Source organism: Otolemur garnettii, unplaced genomic scaffold, assembly GCF_000181295.1.
Source record: "Otolemur garnettii isolate 467f Iridium unplaced genomic scaffold, OtoGar3 scaffold00027, whole genome shotgun sequence".
Classification (NCBI taxonomy): Eukaryota; Metazoa; Chordata; class Mammalia; order Primates; family Galagidae; genus Otolemur; species Otolemur garnettii.
The window spans coordinates 20,338,367-20,355,420 of record NW_003852422.1 but is presented as its reverse complement, the minus strand read 5'-3'; the positions used below and the strand labels follow the sequence as shown (position 1 = coordinate 20,355,420).

General features: G+C 42.7%; 1 protein-coding gene across 1 annotated transcript in view; it reads right to left on the bottom strand.

Moving 5' to 3' along the window:
- Positions 1–623: 623 nt before the first annotated feature.
- MBD2 (methyl-CpG binding domain protein 2) overlaps positions 624–17,054 on the bottom strand; it is a gene marked incomplete at its 5' end in the record, with an annotated part of 64,348 nt that continues 47,917 nt past the window's right edge. Inside the window, 4 exons of the mRNA XM_012804316.1 lie at positions 624–1,102; positions 4,828–4,966; positions 8,948–9,125; positions 10,406–10,496. Of these exons, the coding sequence (XP_012659770.1) occupies positions 4,840–4,966; positions 8,948–9,125; positions 10,406–10,496 (396 nt within the window). The remainder of the gene's footprint in view (positions 1,103–4,827; positions 4,967–8,947; positions 9,126–10,405; positions 10,497–17,054) is intronic.

Sequence of the window (17,054 nt, the reverse complement as noted above, 5' to 3'; positions counted from 1 at the left end):
CCTTACGTATTTAACATTCACTTAATAATGTAATTCCAGTTTTAGTGATTAAATATCAAGAAATGTAAATGGTAATGAAAGTTATGTTCATGAGTTTCAACAGAAAAAATAAAATGTTAATACGTTGGAGACCAGGTACTGTTTAGGAAACTATTACAAGCAGGTTCATTAAGTACCTCTCCCTAAAAGATGCCTCTCACCGTGGCCAAGAGGCTGGCCTGAACCTGTTAGCTTCATAAGCTGGTGGACACCGGGATGTACCAGACAATCTCAAGAAAGAAAAAGGGAAAAAAAGGACTCCTGGTGATAACTGAAGGGTACTCATGTACCTACTCATACCCAAGGGGAGAAAAAGCTTTATTCTTATAGAACTATCAAAAGTATTAGTCACACAAGCAAGGGGGGAAAAAAGTACACATGCTAGATGACCACTTAGAAATTCTGGTCAAAGCACAATCCTCACCATGTCCAGAGGCAACAGTTCATACTTGCTAATGTAGGAACTACTTTCCACCATCTCCATTTCCAACCTGAGGCCCAGGGATCAAAGTGGAGTGTCTATCAGGAATGCTAACGAAGGGCTCTTCATTGTGTGTGTTCTTTAACAGAAAGAATTCCAATCAGTCTGTGAATATAATCATTTATTTCTCTTTACAGTGATGATGGAAGAATGTACAGGTGTCCTCTTTCAATAAAGTATAAAAATCTCTTTATATACAGTGAAGTCACAATAATCTTTAATTGGGAAATTTATTTGGTACTCCTGATCTGTTCATAGTAAAATGGTGGGGGAAACAAATATCTCCTGTACGTGCTACATTTCCAGTAGATTGCACCTGGCATCAAAAGCTTGGCTTTAACTTAAGGGTCCAGCTTGGTATTACAAAAGACTAATTTTAAGTCCTAGGACTCAAAATAAACATCATTTTTTGAATAATAGATATATACATCAAAAATACATCTAAAAAGGCATTGGTTAGTGCTGTTAAAAAGCTCTATGTGCTCGGGTACATTTTTATTTTCTTACAGGCAAAACCCAGTGGAAACGTTTTTTTGTTCAATTTGTAGGAATTTTCTCTTGGGGAAAGTCGTCGAAAGTTACCTACAAGGAAAAAAAGAAAAACTTTAGTAACTGAATCATTGCTTAGCAAAGCCCCCAACAGTAATTAGCGGCTGAAATTCACTTAGAACCGTGTTTTTATAGCCTTGATTAGCATTTAGTTACAGCACTTCATGAATCAAAAGGGCTCAACATTCTCCCCTCATTGTTGGGAGGGTTTTAGTTTGATAATAGCAAATACCCATTTCATTTTCCAAAGAAACCATATATATCCTTTTACATGTGCATACAAATATTTTCTATCTATAATTAACTGAATCAGCATTAAAAATGAATTCAAAGGGTATACAAATAAAAAAAAACACAACAGTAGATACAGCCAAATCCAATCACATTTTGAGACAATTTAGGAAAATTTCTACTCATGGTAATTTATTTTACTTCAGAGCATTTATAAATAATAGATGTCACTGAGCCTTCTGGTGGCTAATCCGGGTGAAGGATACTGTGTAATTGCAAACTAGACTGGTCACGTATTTGATCTAATACCTCATTTGTAGCTAACTTTTTTTTTTTTTTGGCCGGGGCTGGGTTTGAACCACCACCTCTGGAATATAGGGCCAGCGCCTTATTCCTTTGAACCACAGGCGCTGCCCCACCATTTTTTTTTCTTAGACAGAGCCTCACTCTGTCACCCTGAGTAGAGTGCTATGGTGTCATAGCTCACAGCAACCTCAAATTCATGAGCTGAAGAGTTCCTCTTGAGTAAGGGGCACTACAGGTACCCATCACAAAGCCTGGCTAGTTTCTTTTTTTTTTTTTTTTTTCTATTTTAGTAGAGATGGGGTCTTACTCTTGCTCAGCCTGGCCTCCAACTCCTGAGTGCAAGGGATCCACCTACCTTTTGGCCACCCAGAGTGCTAGGATTACAGGCATGAGCCACCTCACCTGGCTTATAGCTACCTATTTTAACACCTTCATTTTTGCAGTTGTCTTTTGCTCTCAATCATTCCTAAAATGTCCCTCTGAGAACCTGGGTACTTCTCTATAATGGTAAAATCTAAGTAATACAGTAAATTTCAACCTGTTATTTAACTAAAAAACTAAATAAATATCTACTTTTCTAGTAAAAAAGATCAGAAAGAGCTGCGGCATGATGAGGATGACAAACCCTAAGGAAACGTGGTTGCAACTCTTATTAACCACATGAACTTGACCATGTCTGCCCTTTGCCAAGCTGAATCCTACCTATTTGGAGGGTTATTATGAACATCTAATTAAGTCATGAGGCCATGCTCTGCTTTATTAAACATTTCAGGTATACATGAGGCTAAGTAAGTTAGGTGAATGGAATTTTCCTAAGTAAGAAGTACTTGTAAATCTTCCCCCAATCTATAGATCTAATGGCCTGGTCTATATAATGCTATTCTCGAGTTTAGAATATGACCTACATAATTTAAAGCTCTCCCTACCTAACATGTGAGAATAACTGCTGCTTTTAAACAACTGATTAAAACTCTAATCATTAAAACTCTAACATTAATTATTTTGTGGTCACCGCTATCCACATTTGTGCAAGGCAGTGAACAGATACCAGCTTCTGTACACACTGCGTGTCCAGTGCCTACAACACATGCTTGCTCACGTGAATCAGGGTGCTGCCTCGAAGAGTAACATGCAAAGGAAGTGAGTGTCTAGGAAGCCTCAAGTATGTGACCTTCAATTATCCAAAAGTGATAGTACATGCTCCAGAGAGCTGACATCTTAGTCAAAAGAAGCACACTCCAGACTTCTCTCTAAGACTTCACACAAAGTATACTCATCAAAGCCCATAAAACACATCCTTGCCAGCTTGGAAAATAAAATTCAGTGTCAACACAGCATCCTCCTGCCCTTAGTGAGAAAATGAAAGAGTTAAGATAGTACTGAACTGAACGGGATTCAAATGGCTCTCTATGGTCAGGGAACTGTGTGGCCGAACACCCCTGGTATGGTGAGCATGTCAATGTCAAACATTATATTAGTATCTACGACTTGATTTTGTTATCCCTGTGGAATGAGCCTTCCTGAATTAAGACAAAGACACTCATGGCAGGAGACTATTATGCTAAAACTTAAATTCACCCTTCCTACACTTCCTACCCTCAGCCTGTTCTTCTCCCAAGCAGAACTCCCACCCACCCAGCTCAAGTGATAGCTCAGCCGAGAAACTTGAGTGTCCCCATCACTCTCTCACCTTCCCTGCCAATTAATCACCTGGTCAAGTTGATTCTATCTCCAAACATATCTCAGACTACTCTTTGTCTCTTTGAGTCCCCACTCATCATCATGGCACCACCCTTTTAAAGTCACCATTATCTCTCTGGACCACCAGAGCACCCCAACTGGTCTCCATACCTCCAAGCCTTCCCAGCTCCAATCCTTTTTTCATGATGCAGCCATAGGGCTATTGTAAACAAGCAAATCTGATTAGGCTGCTGACCTGCAGTGAATTCCCACTGGTTTGAAGGTCAGAGTCCTCAAAAACCCACAGGTGCTACATGATGGCACCCTGTCCCACCTGTTCCCCACCTTTCTGCAGGGTCCCTACATTCCAACCACACAGATCTTAGTGCTTTACAGAAACCAAGTTTCAGTTTGGCACCTGTGGCTCAAGCAGCTAAGGCACCAGCCACATACACCTGAGCTGGTGGGTTCTAAGCCCCAGCCCGCCAAACAAACAATGAGGGCTGCAACCAAAAAAAAAAAAAATAGCCAGGTGTCAAGGAGGGTGCCTGTGGTCCCAACTACTTGGGAGGTGGAGACAAGACAATCACTTGAGCCCAGGAGTTGGAGGTTGCTGTGAGCTGTGATGCCACAGCACTCTGGTACTCTACCCAAGGCGACAGCTTGAGGCCCTGTCTCAAGAAAAAAAAAAAAGAAGAAACCAAATTTGTCCTTGCTGTTCCTTCTAATGGGAACACTCTGGCCCCAGATGGCCCCTGCTCACTCCTATGCATCTTTTCAGGCTCAGCACAAATGTGACTTTCTCAGAGAGCCTTTGTGGACTCTTGACATCACATTATCTCCCCCATCCCTCCTCTCTGTTTTTTCTTCAAAGGAAAAAAATACATACTCGATCACAGGTGACGAAAGAAAGCGAGGGCTGCCAAAACAAAGCGGGATAGAAGTTGGGAAGCAGGATGCCCACTGGCCTTGGAGATTTTAGTGTAATTATCATCCATGGGAACAGAGCCTGAACCTCGTTTAGGATAAGATCAAAATTTGTATTTCTAAGGTAAAATATTTATTATATTTTTCAGTGTTCCTTTTTCTCTGCATCAAATCCATGCTATAGAGATCCCAGGAAGAGAAAGAGATTTGCCTACTTTGCTGCCATAATTTTAGAGAGGGTACAACACGCTTCAAAGGCCAGTGTGTCAGGACGGAGCTGACAGCCACCGTCCCTTCATGGCCATTCGTCCCTACCGGACCGAGTCTTTCTCTTCTTTTGCTTTTCTCTTATGACCCCTGGGAGGTTTTCCGCCTGCTTCTAATAAAGGAGTATAGTCCCCTACCAGTGGCTGCAGGGTGTCAGTGTCCTCACAGAATGAGAACTAATAACTTATGTCTCTGACCCTTAGATGCAGACGGGGCCGACCAACAGCGCCCACATAACCTCCGCAGCCGGGAAGCTTCTTTATTCACTGCTGACAAGGCTACAAAGGGAAACTAACAGGAGCATGAAGGCTCCGGCGTGGCCAGCCTCTGGCTCTGGTGCGGCTCACCTGATCATATTCTTAGGCTTCATCTCCACTGTCCATCTCTATGTCCATCTCTTCTGTGTCCGCAGCCCGTGACAGGATGTCGGCCATCAGAGCTTCTTCCAGCTTCTTCCGCACTTGCTGGACTCGCTCTTCCTGTTTCCTTTTGAAAATCAGAATAAAAGGACATCAAAAATTTGTTAAGTCATGGAAACACGAAGCTCATCCTCACTCCAAAATTAATAGATTGATTCCTAAGAAAAATATATTCTGCAAAAGTTGCCTCTACACAGCAACCAAATCACACTAAGTCTTGTCAAAACCAGGGATGTTCACTTAAGGAGTGATCCCTCACCTCGCAGAGAGTTCTAGAAGGAATAGATTTCTGTGACCTTTCCCTCAACTTCAAAAACTTCAAGTGTGTGAACACTTGGGCTTATTCTTATAATAAGGACAATTAGAAATAACACAAAACATGAAGAAAAAGCTACTTGTTCTGTGAAGCACTGAGAGGATGGAGGAGGCAGAGACACACAGCCGGGATTTGATGTGCAGCCTCTGGCTAGGTTAGCAGAGGGGTCTCGCCTGTGGTCCCAGGTCTGCAGGGAACAGGTCAGGGAAGGAGCCACAGCCACATGACTCTGTACACAAAGGGCAGCAACAGAGAGCAGCTGTTCACCTGAGAGAGGGAACAGCTGAAGGGCATGCCGTGAGTTCCCTGGGCCTGGTGATCGCAGAGGGACCTCAAAAGTGAGCGTTAGCAACTCCAAGTCAGAAGAGAGGCTCTGAACCATTCTATGGAGAAGGAAGCTATTAGTATACACTTTCTCTTTAAAAAGCAGGAAAAAAATGAGAGTCATTTCCTGGGAGGACAAAAGAAACGTTCCTAAAATATATCTAGCAAGCAAAGCACAGTAAAGAAAAATTCACATCCAGAATGAAGCAGAGAGGCAAGAGAGGAAGGAAGACAAGAGAGAAGACTGGTAAGTAAAGGTCGCAGTGAAAACAGGCTGAAGGGAGGGAGGCAGAGGGGGGCCGGTCAGCCCAGAATGGCAGACAGGTCCCTCATCTCCTGAGGCCAGAGCAGGGTGGTCAGGATGGCTGCAGAGCAGGAGACGGAGCAGCCCAGAGACAAGAGATGCAGAAGGGACCACGGAGGGCGCTACTGGGGAAAGAAGTGATTTATTTTCTACTGATAACTGAGGAAGGTGGATTGCGGCACTGCCCCAACCAGGGACAGCAGAAAGGTAGAGGAGCGAAAGGATGGACGGTCCATTAAGGGTCGCTGAGTGCCCATTCCCTGCTGGGGCTCAGCCACCTGCAGGGCCACACTCTTTCTAGCCCAGACTAGGCTGCTGTTAACCAATCGAGACTCTGTGCAAGGTAATGAAGGCAAAATAGAAATACTGTTTAGCCATAAAACTTTAGGTCTCTTTGTTAAATGCTAAAAACAGCAAAAAGCATTAAAACGTATGAACTTCTATGTTTTAAATAATTTTTTAAAAGAGGGAGGCTGTCACTGAGTCATTCTGAGCTCTACAGCCTCTCTCATATTAAAAGAAACTGGGGCTCAGCAGACGGTCTTGTAAGAGGAAGGTCAAAAAGAGCACATTTGTGTATTTCGTTTGTAGTTGGTCTCAGCTCCGTCTCAGTGACGCCTAGTGGATGACCAATGGCAAATCAGCAGGACAGGGTCTCTCACTCCTGACAGCGGGTCACAGGACTCTGCACAGCTGCCCCAGAGTAATCCCACCAGGAAGACGGGGACAGTGGAGCAAGCAATGATGTTGGCTGGAGAAGTGTATCTCACCAACATCTGCCATTGATTTTCTTCTCACTTGAGCATTACTCTTCACGTTTATGAAAATCAGTATGAAAGCATTTTCCTATTGTGGTATGCAGAATTCTGAGAGAGTCCCCACGTAATAGAATATATACTTATTTTATATTCCCTTCCCTTAAGGGTGGGTAGAACTTGTGACTATGATGAGATACCACACCATGATCAGCTTACTAATCAATTGACCCTGAGTTAATCAGAAGAGAGATGACTGGAATGGGCCTAATAAGACCCACTCATGGGGCAGGACCCTTCCTGGAAGAAGCATGGGAACACCTATGGAGGGAGCCATGTGGCAAGGAACTGTAGGCAGCCTCTGGGAGCTGACAGCCACCCGGCCCCAGCCAGCAGGAGAACAGAGGCCTCAGCCCTACTACCACGAGGAATGACTTCTGCAGCAACCAGTTAGCTTGAAAGAGAAGCCAAGATCCACACAGGAATGCAGTCAAGACAATACCTGGAGTTCAGCCTTGTAAGACCCAGAGAACCCAGTCACACCTGGGTGGCTCAGACTCCTGACCCACCAACTGTGAGTTAGTAAATGAGTGTTGGTTTAAGCTGCAAGGGTTGTGAGAATTTGTTATGAAGTGTTAGAAAACAAATATACCCGTTGATGAAAATACGATTAAATGTCCTGAAAAGATACATACTTGAAAGAGATCTTGTTGAGATCTTCAGTTGGTGGTTTAATATAAACAGAATATCAGCCACACAGTTAGAAGAGTAACAATTCCATCTGCAATGATTTATTTTAAACCTGCACTAATTCTACAAGAAATGTTTGCTTAAAAATGTGTTATGACAATTAAGTTAAATGAGCAATTTTTTAGACAAATTTACCTTAAAAGGAAATCATCCAGAATTGGTTTCAAGATAGTTTCCTTTATTATCAAAGGATCTGGCGTTGACGCCATGGACACTCCCATGGCATAACTCACAGCACTTCCATCAACACCCATAATGCCCCATAATCAGAATGTCTGCTGATGACCTCATTATTCACTCTAAGGTGGAAAAGAACTTGTATCTTCCAAATAATTATCTTCCTCAAAGGTAAGAACAATCCAAAGAGGAAGTTGAAGCTTTTCCTTGATTTTACATTGCATTTTGTTTTTCTTAAAAAGTAACGTTGATCCTAAATTCCATGCAATTTAGACATGTGACTTCAACTTCAAACCAGTGTATGTCCTTCCAAAAGAAATTTAAAAAACCAAAAAGGCATTCAAGTTATAAACCTAACTAGACTCATGCATTTAAAAACATTTTCGTGTCAACTTATGAATTTAGAAAAAATAATATACAAATATAAAACATATTTTAAAATTATGTATGATTCACAAGTGCCATCTGCTGGTTTTATCTAGGAATAAATTCTCTAGGAAAACTTGGACTTGTAGTCAGAGGATATACACACTGTCAAATTTTTCAAGAAAATACAATATGCTACAGTAGCACTGTGAGGCGGTGATGCTGAGGTCACAGATCCCGCAGAAGCCCATCTTTGTGGTCCTTCTAACAGGAAAGCTTTGCTCCTCCCAAGCACTGGTTTGCTTGTACTTTCTGGGCACTATCAACCTTACATGGATGTTCGCCTCCCACCATTTGCTACCAAAAACCCAACCTGTGGCCCAGCCTTAAAGACTAAAAGGTGTCAACAGGTGTAGTTTGAGTCCTTTCTCACTCCTGGCTCTGTTTCCTTGTTTTACCCTGGGCTTCATCACTCTCATTGGTTCTCATCTGGTTCTATGGGGCGTGTGTGTGTGTGTCTTTGAAGCCAATTTATATCTTTACTTGAAACAAGGTGAAGCAGAGATAGATAAATCTCTAAATTGAGCTTAAGTGAGGTAAGCAATCAAAATAACCAAATTGAACTGTAAAAATACAAGGGAGGTAAAGCAGCATGGCTGTCTTCTGCTCTAAAGAGATATCTTCCAAACCAAGGCAGAAGAAAGCATAAAAGGTACAACTGATGAAAGGGGTCCTTTAGAGCAGAAAGTCAGAAACCCAAACTGCAAAGACACTGTGAAATTGATGAGTTGAGAGCAGACTGCTGTGGCGGCTGTCCTCGGGGTGTGGCCATAATGGGATCCCTGATACACAGCATTTATACCTCTTTCAAGTACGTATTTGTTATAATATAAAGGTCTTTTATCACCTTCCAACAGTTTCTGAAAAGCTCTGCAAACAAAAATATTTATAACTTTCTGGTTGATTTCATGACTTATCTGCTGCGCCACTGAAACTAACACACAGCATAAATTTTACCCGAATGTAAAAAACACTTTTCTGGTTAAACTGACTTACCTGATGTCTTCATCTGTGACAATGAAAGCTTTGCAGAGGGGTTGAGAGGTGTTAAGCCAAACAGCGGGGTTCTTTTCCACAGCAGCGGAGACTTGCCCTGTGATTGGTGCAGAGCTTGTGTGCAAAGCACTGGCAACAGCAGATAAAAGGGTCTCATCGTTGCTACCTGGACCAACTCCTGCAATTAGAAACAAGAACTACTTCAAGGAAACTTCTCGACGTGCTGAGCAAACCTCATTCTACATCCATTCGGGATTACACATTTAAAACTGACACAAGCTGAAGCAGTAAGGATACTATCATACCAACTTAATAGATAGTATACGCCAAAGAATTCACATGAAAGAAATGGTAACAAAAATAGCTAAGCATGTTATTAACACAACTTTAAAATACATTTCCCTAGATAGTGAACTTTTTAAAAGCTGTCTATATTTCTTCAAGCAAGGTCAATTATTTTAATGATCTAAGACCCTTGCAAAGCCACTGTACTCAGGTATCCCTATTAAAGTATCCTTAGCACCCTGGCGTAGTTTCTCCTTGTAGCTTTTAGTATTAATTTCCAGCAGTATCTCAACATTTATCTCTTTTGTTTCAAGACTTCAAAGGAAAGTTGATGCAAGCATACTGTACCTGCAGCTCCAACAGCTTTGCTCAGATTTCTAACGAAAAAATCTCAATTCAGAGAACTAATAACTACACATACCTTGATGATTAGAGGAGAATGGCACCCTCATGGCATTACTTAAAGTCCTAAACTTCTTTAACTAGTTAAAGCAATAATTTCTAAGAACATAAAGGGATGAGACAATTGTCTAACCACTATGAATTATGAGGCTTTTTGAGCAACCTGCAATATATCAAGATTTAGAAGCTGAAGTTTGAACGCTTGAAAAATAATGCTTCTCTAGAATTTAGAGTTGCCACATGAAAAGACAGGTGTACCAGCAACTGGGTGGTCTCCGCCCCAGATCCCCCCTGCTGCTGTGGCTGGACCACAGTGCCTCTGTTCCCATCGCTACTCACAGCAGCAGGGTGTGAGGGAGGGGCAGGAGGAGAGCTGGGAGTTGTTCCTTGGGTAAGAGGATGAGAAAGAGCAGTGCTAGGGCCAGATGCTGCTGTCAGCAGGAAGCTTGGGGAAAGCTGTCGCTCATCTCAGTTCAGTGCTAGCTAATAAAAGCAGCTCATGGATGAATTCACACGATGAACCTGACCTACAGCCAAAATGTTTACACAGGAAAACAGCAAGGTAATATACTACACTGCGGCATCCCTGCAACATACAAGTTTTTCATATACATTTGCCTGGGTTTACTAAAAACACAAGAGGGAGGCCATCCTGCGAGGTAGACAATCCCCAAAGCAAAGGCCTAGTGCTGGTCATTGCTGGCTCGCCAGCAGCTAACACGGCGCCTGACACACAGCAGGTACATCTGCTCAACTGAACTTGGATAATACCTTGAAGACCTTTAGGTAGTTCCATGGTTTTTATAATTTGTTCTGTTACATCTGATGCACTAAGTCCTTGTAGCCTCTTCTCCCAGAAAAGCTGTAAGGCAAAATATCACTGTTAATAGATACACTCTTGAAACAAGAAAGTAGCGCATCGATGCTGTTGGATAATGAAATTTAAATCATTTCAGTAGTTTCCTATAATTTCCTCATTTTTTTTCCTTATGAAAAGCTAAATGATACTCCAAACATGAATTATTCCAACACATCAAACTTCTCTCGGTTGACATTACTCAAAAAAAAGTCTTATGCAACCTATTCACTTGTTACAGCACTGGAGATGGTTACGTGCTAGACATGGTTTTTTATAAGGCATCTTCTGAAGAATATCATTTGAATTTCTGAGCGATTCATCTGGCATGAAATTTTAATGTTACAATTTATCAGGGAAAAGAAAACAAATTATGGTACGTATTGCCCCCTTCATTCAATACCATTAGGGACGTAGCTATTCCACAGATGGGATTTGTCCAAGACACTGAAGTTGAGCCCTTTAGCACACTTTAAAGAGGAAAAAGACCATGTTTTATGGAAACTCTTCTAAAATGTCTTAGATATGCCCTTATGCTCTTGATTTTTTACACTGCTATCACACTCATGAGTGACTTTCACCCTGCCATACAGGACCCACGTCCCTGTCCACTCAGTGGCCTCAGGTTGTCATTACAGGCTCCGGTGAGCACACTGAGCCTCCTCTCCCCTGAGGGTGACTTAGACACATGACTGCTTATTCAAACACTAAGTGGTCCAGGGCAGCTGAGCTTCTGTATTTTCCATCCTCCAGACACCTGACTCTCCTCATCAGCCATTTCACCGTCCACCGTGTTTGCCGAGCTCCTGCTGGGTGCTGTGCTCACCCTGCAACTGGGGGAGAGACACTGTCCCTGTTCTCAAATCTCATGTCTTCTCTAGTCTGCTTCATTTTACTGCAGCCAGAAACACAGATAAAGGAATTATACAGGACTTTGTATCTGTCTTTAATCCTGGTTTTCTGGGGACTGTCCCACAGGAGGATCCGGGGGACACATGAAGCCATGTGGGGGAAAACCCTGCTCTGACACCTTTAGATGTAGGACCTGGGACGAGCTCTAGAACCTCTTCTGAAAATTCAGTTTCCTCTTCTGTAAATGAGCCAGCAATGGCTATCACACAAGATTAGCATGGGGATTAATAAGGCAATATAATGTACACATTATACCGTGGTCACAAGGTTACTGCACAGACTTTAGGCCACTCTGAGGGCTGTAAGGGCTTTTATTCTGATTTCTGGATACATGTAAAGTATCAGATAATTGCCCTCCAGACAAAGAGAAGATACAATAGTATCATTTTAATTCTGATAGAATAGTAATATGTTAGATTTATAATAACCTCGACCCCTTGCACTGGAGTCACCTGCAACCGGATGCTCTACTCCCCTCTGAATACCTCTGGTCACATCTCCCTTCCATCTCCCTACAAAGCACATTATTAGTAGAATATGAGGCCAACAACAAGAGGATGTGAATACATTAATCACCATAGATGAAAAGTCGTTAGATGAAAGTAATAACTGATGAAGGAGATCAGTGTCCCAAGAAACTCTGCCTGTTTTCTACCTACTCTATGGTAGAATAATATCATCTGTGTTTTGAATGTCAGAGCTATAGAAAAAAATAAAGAATACCAAATCCAGATAAATTTCTAATGAAAAATCATGCAGGGAAATCAGTATGAGATGAGCAAGTGCTTTTATAATTAAATTGTATATAAATGTATACATAATTAATTATATTGAATTACAAATGTACTTACTCACCTCATACTTACTGATCTGTAGAAAGAAACCAAACACAACCAAAAAATAAAAGGACAGCAATTATGAACATATACATTCACTAATGTTTTACATCAAAAAATTCCAAGTCCAGATATTTAAAGGATAATTCTTTTAGATTTGGTCATTTTTAACTCTGTTCTTTTTGTCACCTTGTAGGACATTAGGAAATTGTACATAAGCTTAGAAAGCCAATGGCCTGAGCAATACTCCATGCAGACAACCAGATGACTGAGCAAGCAGCATGGGCTGGGAGTAAACATCAGCTAAACCTAAGGCCCCAGAGACAGCAGTGCCCCTTTGGAGCTCATCTCCAGTCCTACACTCTCCTTCTCAGGCATCTGCACGGAGCAAGTGCGTCTGGACATCACTCAGGCTCAGGTGCAAGGACTTTCTCTATCCTAAGTGTCCCAGAGGACAAACAGATGGTGCTCGACAGCAGCTGCTTCTTTAGCAAGATCAATGATCAAACCTGTTTATTGAAAGTAAAATTAACCCAGAACACCAGTGTAGCACTTTCTTTTTTTTTTTTTTTTTTGCCGGGGCCAGGTTTGAACCCGCCACCTTTGGTATATGGGGCTGGAGCCCTACTCCTTTGAGCCACAGGTGCCTCCCAGCACTTTCTTTTCTTAATTGCTGTGGATTTAACTTGGGCTTTGGAGGATTTGTTCAACTTGCCTTACGAGGAATATCCAGAGAGAGGCAGAGAGAGATGTAAAGATCACACCCAACTCCTCACAACCACGCACAAACATAACCCCCTGGGAACTGAGGCTGACCATGCTTATTCTTACTGGCTCTCATCACCCTGAGATTATTAACATGAGGTTTATACTATTGGGGGGAAATCAAAAGAGAAGGGCTCATTAGCTTACTGTTTGGTGGAAAACAAGCAAAACTCTACACAGCAGACTGCAAGAACTGTAATAGTGAAGAGACAAAACTAACCCCAACTGGGGGAAAATCAGGGAGGGCTTCTAGGAAGAGGCACCTGTTGAATGAGGTGTAAGGATCCTACAGGCACACAGAGGAGGGAAAGCTACTCCAACTCGAGGAAGTACCAGAAGCAAAGAGGAGGAGGTGACTGAGAGTGCAGACCCTGCAGAGAACAACCGGATGGCTTTAAATGCATACTCCATGGCGTCATCCCCAGGGGTTCTATTTGACAGATCTGGGGTTAGGAGCTAATTTTATTCTTTTACAAGTACTTTAGGTGATTCTTATGCAGATTCAAGGATCTCAGTATGAGAAAGATGGCTTTGGCTTGTGTTGAAAGAATAGTACATGTACATGTAGGGGGATCACCGAGATCTCCAAATTTTATTCCTAATTATGCCAGAAGATAAAAGATACATTACTCTATCTTCTTCCTCACAGAGGACAAGAAGATAACGTATCTCCCTTTTATTTCACTGCAAGAAGACATATTAAAGTTTATTTTATTAAAAGTGTACCTAATTGTTTAGATCTAAATAGAAAAAAGGCTCACCCGGTGGAACAGGGGGAGGAAGAGGAGGACGCAGAAGAGGGTGGCAAATGCCACTTAGCCATCCAGCTCTTCCCACAGACCTGGCACTGTGCTGAGTGCTGCCTGATGTGTAAGAATTTAGTTAATCTTCCCTACAGCATTTTGGAGACGATATTATTACTCTCATGTACAGATAAGGAAACTGGAGCATGGAAAGATTAACTTACCAAAGGTTGCTCAACTAACCAATGGTGCAGCTGGAATTAAAACTTGGGTCATTGTGATTAAACAGCCCTGCTCTTAACAGCAAAAGCTGTGAAAAAGAGTATTTAAATGGTTGGCTTGGTGTTAGATCTTACAGTACAGGCCTCAGAACTTTCTATTCATGATGTCAAAAGCTGATGATAGACCAATAAATGCTAAGAAAACTATCAAATTACTATTAATCCATCTAACTACTATACAGTAAATACTGAGGGAATTGTCGATTGTAGGCCATCTATGTCTGATGCCTGCCTCCTCCTATGCAGAAGTGAGAAGGCCGGGCTTACTTTTGAGACTAAGACTGGCATGACGTTTAAGCTGATAAAAAATTGTAATTTGGAGTAGCTTACATGATAAAAACCAAAGAACTGATGTAACATATATTGTCTGAAAATTAGCTTTTTTGGACCGCAGTTACAAATATCAACCATATAGAACACCCAATTTTTATTTGGTAAATAAAAATGAAAAACTGAGACCTCTCCTCCAAGCAACACTTCAAATAAGTGACACTAAAAATGACATGAAGGCAAGTATTTCAAAATCACAAGGGTGGGAGGAACTTAGTAAGCGCGTATAACTGAAGGCTTTGCATTTTTCCTGTAAGAATACCTTTTAGATTGATTATAATAATAGCTACTTCTCATGACCACATTGAAAAGCATCTACGTCAAACATACCAACCAGCATTACTTTCGTCCACCATTACATTCAATTTGAACAGCACTGACGTGTCTGTAAAGCAGTAGAAGAAAGTCGCTAAAGAAACTGACCCTTCAAGTGACCTTCCTGACCCCCACATGACATTCAACTCCCAGGACAAGATTATCTGATTCCTGAGTAGCAAAGCCAAGGGGCCTGGGCTTTCAAACCTGGCTGACCCGTGTCCAGCCCTTGCTTTGGCACTAGCTTTGTGAATTTAGATACCAACTGAGCCTCTCTAAATAGCAGTTTCCTCAAAGAGTTATGGAAACTAAATGAACACTGAATAGATACCCAGTGAATACGCACCCCACACAGCAACTGTCCTTTTACGACTGGGTGGCACCTCCGGCTTACAGTACACTGTTGATCACACAGTACTACTTAATACGCAGTTGGTCGTTATATTAAAATTAGTAAGTACAAACAAAACAAAAACAATCAACTCTGAAAGGTAAGGATTAGCCAAGGAGCAGTCCGCGCCGCTGCAGGTGAACTGCCCTTCCCTCGCGGATGTCAGCTGGGGCCTCTCCCTCCTCCAATCATCTGTGACTCTTCCCCTTCCCCCTTATCCAGTCAAAGCCAGATCACCTGGGCACTGGGAAGCAATACTAGCTGCATAAGTTTCGGGGCCCAGAACAAAACCAAAACGTGAGGTTCAAAAAATATTAAGAATTTCAAGGAAACAGCAGCAGCGCATGAAGCCAGGCGTGGGAACTTCCCTTCGCGGTGAGGGGCTCTGCTGAGCGTCAGGCTCTGTACCACTGCACAGCTGGTGTCTCCACGAAGCTGGCGTTGGCGCCGCGTATAATGCAGAGGTAGAAAGGGGACGAAGACTAGAGACAGAGACCCCTACGTTGTGCGGCACTACTTAGGCAAATGCTGTGATCTCATCCTGTGAATTTCTTAAAAGAAGGAGAACAGGAGAAAATAGTTCTGGCTGGATCCATGCTATACAAAGAACCCCCCTCTCTTAATTCCTCATTAAAATACTCCAGGCAGGGCGGTGCCTGTGGCTCAGTGAGTAGGGCGCCGGCCCCATGTACCCAGGGTGGTGGGTTCGAGCCTGGCCCCAGCCAAACTGCAACAACAAAAAAAGTAGCCAGGCGTTGTGGTGGGCACCTGTAGTCTCAGTTACTCAGGAGGCTGAGGCAAGAGAATGACCTAAGCCCAAGAGCTGGAGGTTGCTGTGAGCTGTGACCCCACAGCACTCTACCGTGGGCGATAAAGAGAGACTCTGTCTCAAAAAACAAAAACAAAAACCTGAAGGCCTTGTCATCCCTGTCCTTCCTCAGGAGGAGGAACAGAATCAAGGCCAAGGCCTCCACTCTGGAGGGAGGGAGGGAGGGAGGGGGAGGGACCTCCAGGAAGTGAGGAGATCACCATGGGAGGAAAGGGCTGAAGCCCAGAAAAGGATCCGCATTTTGTTCTATTCAAACTCCACTGGATAACATGGAGAGCTTTTAATTCAGACTTCCTGAAACTGTAATTTTCTTGTTATTTTTAGTCTGTCTAGTTTCATGTTGTGATGATAGTAATGCCTTTAGAAAAACCTCAAAAGGGCTCTGAATTTGTTTCAAGAATAGAAGGTAGGAGAGAATCAGGGGACACAAACTACATTTCTGGGCTGCAGTGAATCAAGGAGGAAGAAACACCCCTAACCAGCGGCAACGGCCTGGAGCAGAGGACCTGGGTCCGGCATTCTTGACGTGGGATGAGGCTCGGCAGCGGGCTTGGTCTACACCCACTAGATGTCAGCAGAGCCACCGCAGTTGTGACAACCAAAAAATGACTCTTGACATTGCCAAATATCCCAGGGTTGGGGAAGGAAAATTGAGTCTAGTTGAGTCTAGTTTTCACTGGTCTAGAGAAAGAGAAAGGGGATGGAAAGAGAGCCTTCCCCCAGCGTCTGCTACCACGCCACCAGCTCGGCTCACTTTTCAAGTCTTTCCCAGCTCCTCGTTCCTGGGCTTTAGAAGAAACTCTCTATACGGCTGGGAGCTGCCTGCCGCTGTTTCACGGCTAGACACCAAGGAAGGGGTGAGGAGCCCGGGTACTTACACGGATAAGTACCACAAAGCACAAGCCGGGGGAGAAATACTTCTTAACCTCGGAAATTGAAAGCCATGTACTTGCTGATAGAAATATAATTCTAAACAGTAATTATTTTTAATAGTTCAGATACACTTTAAATCAAATGGTCTTCTAGGTGGATCTGGGATGCTAGTATCATTTCTGTTGGGAGATGTAGCATTCCAAATCACCGAAACGCCAAATTCTCTATCACAACCCATGCTTATGTAGGGAGACCTCTGTTTATCCCGGGAACAGGGATTGCACGATCT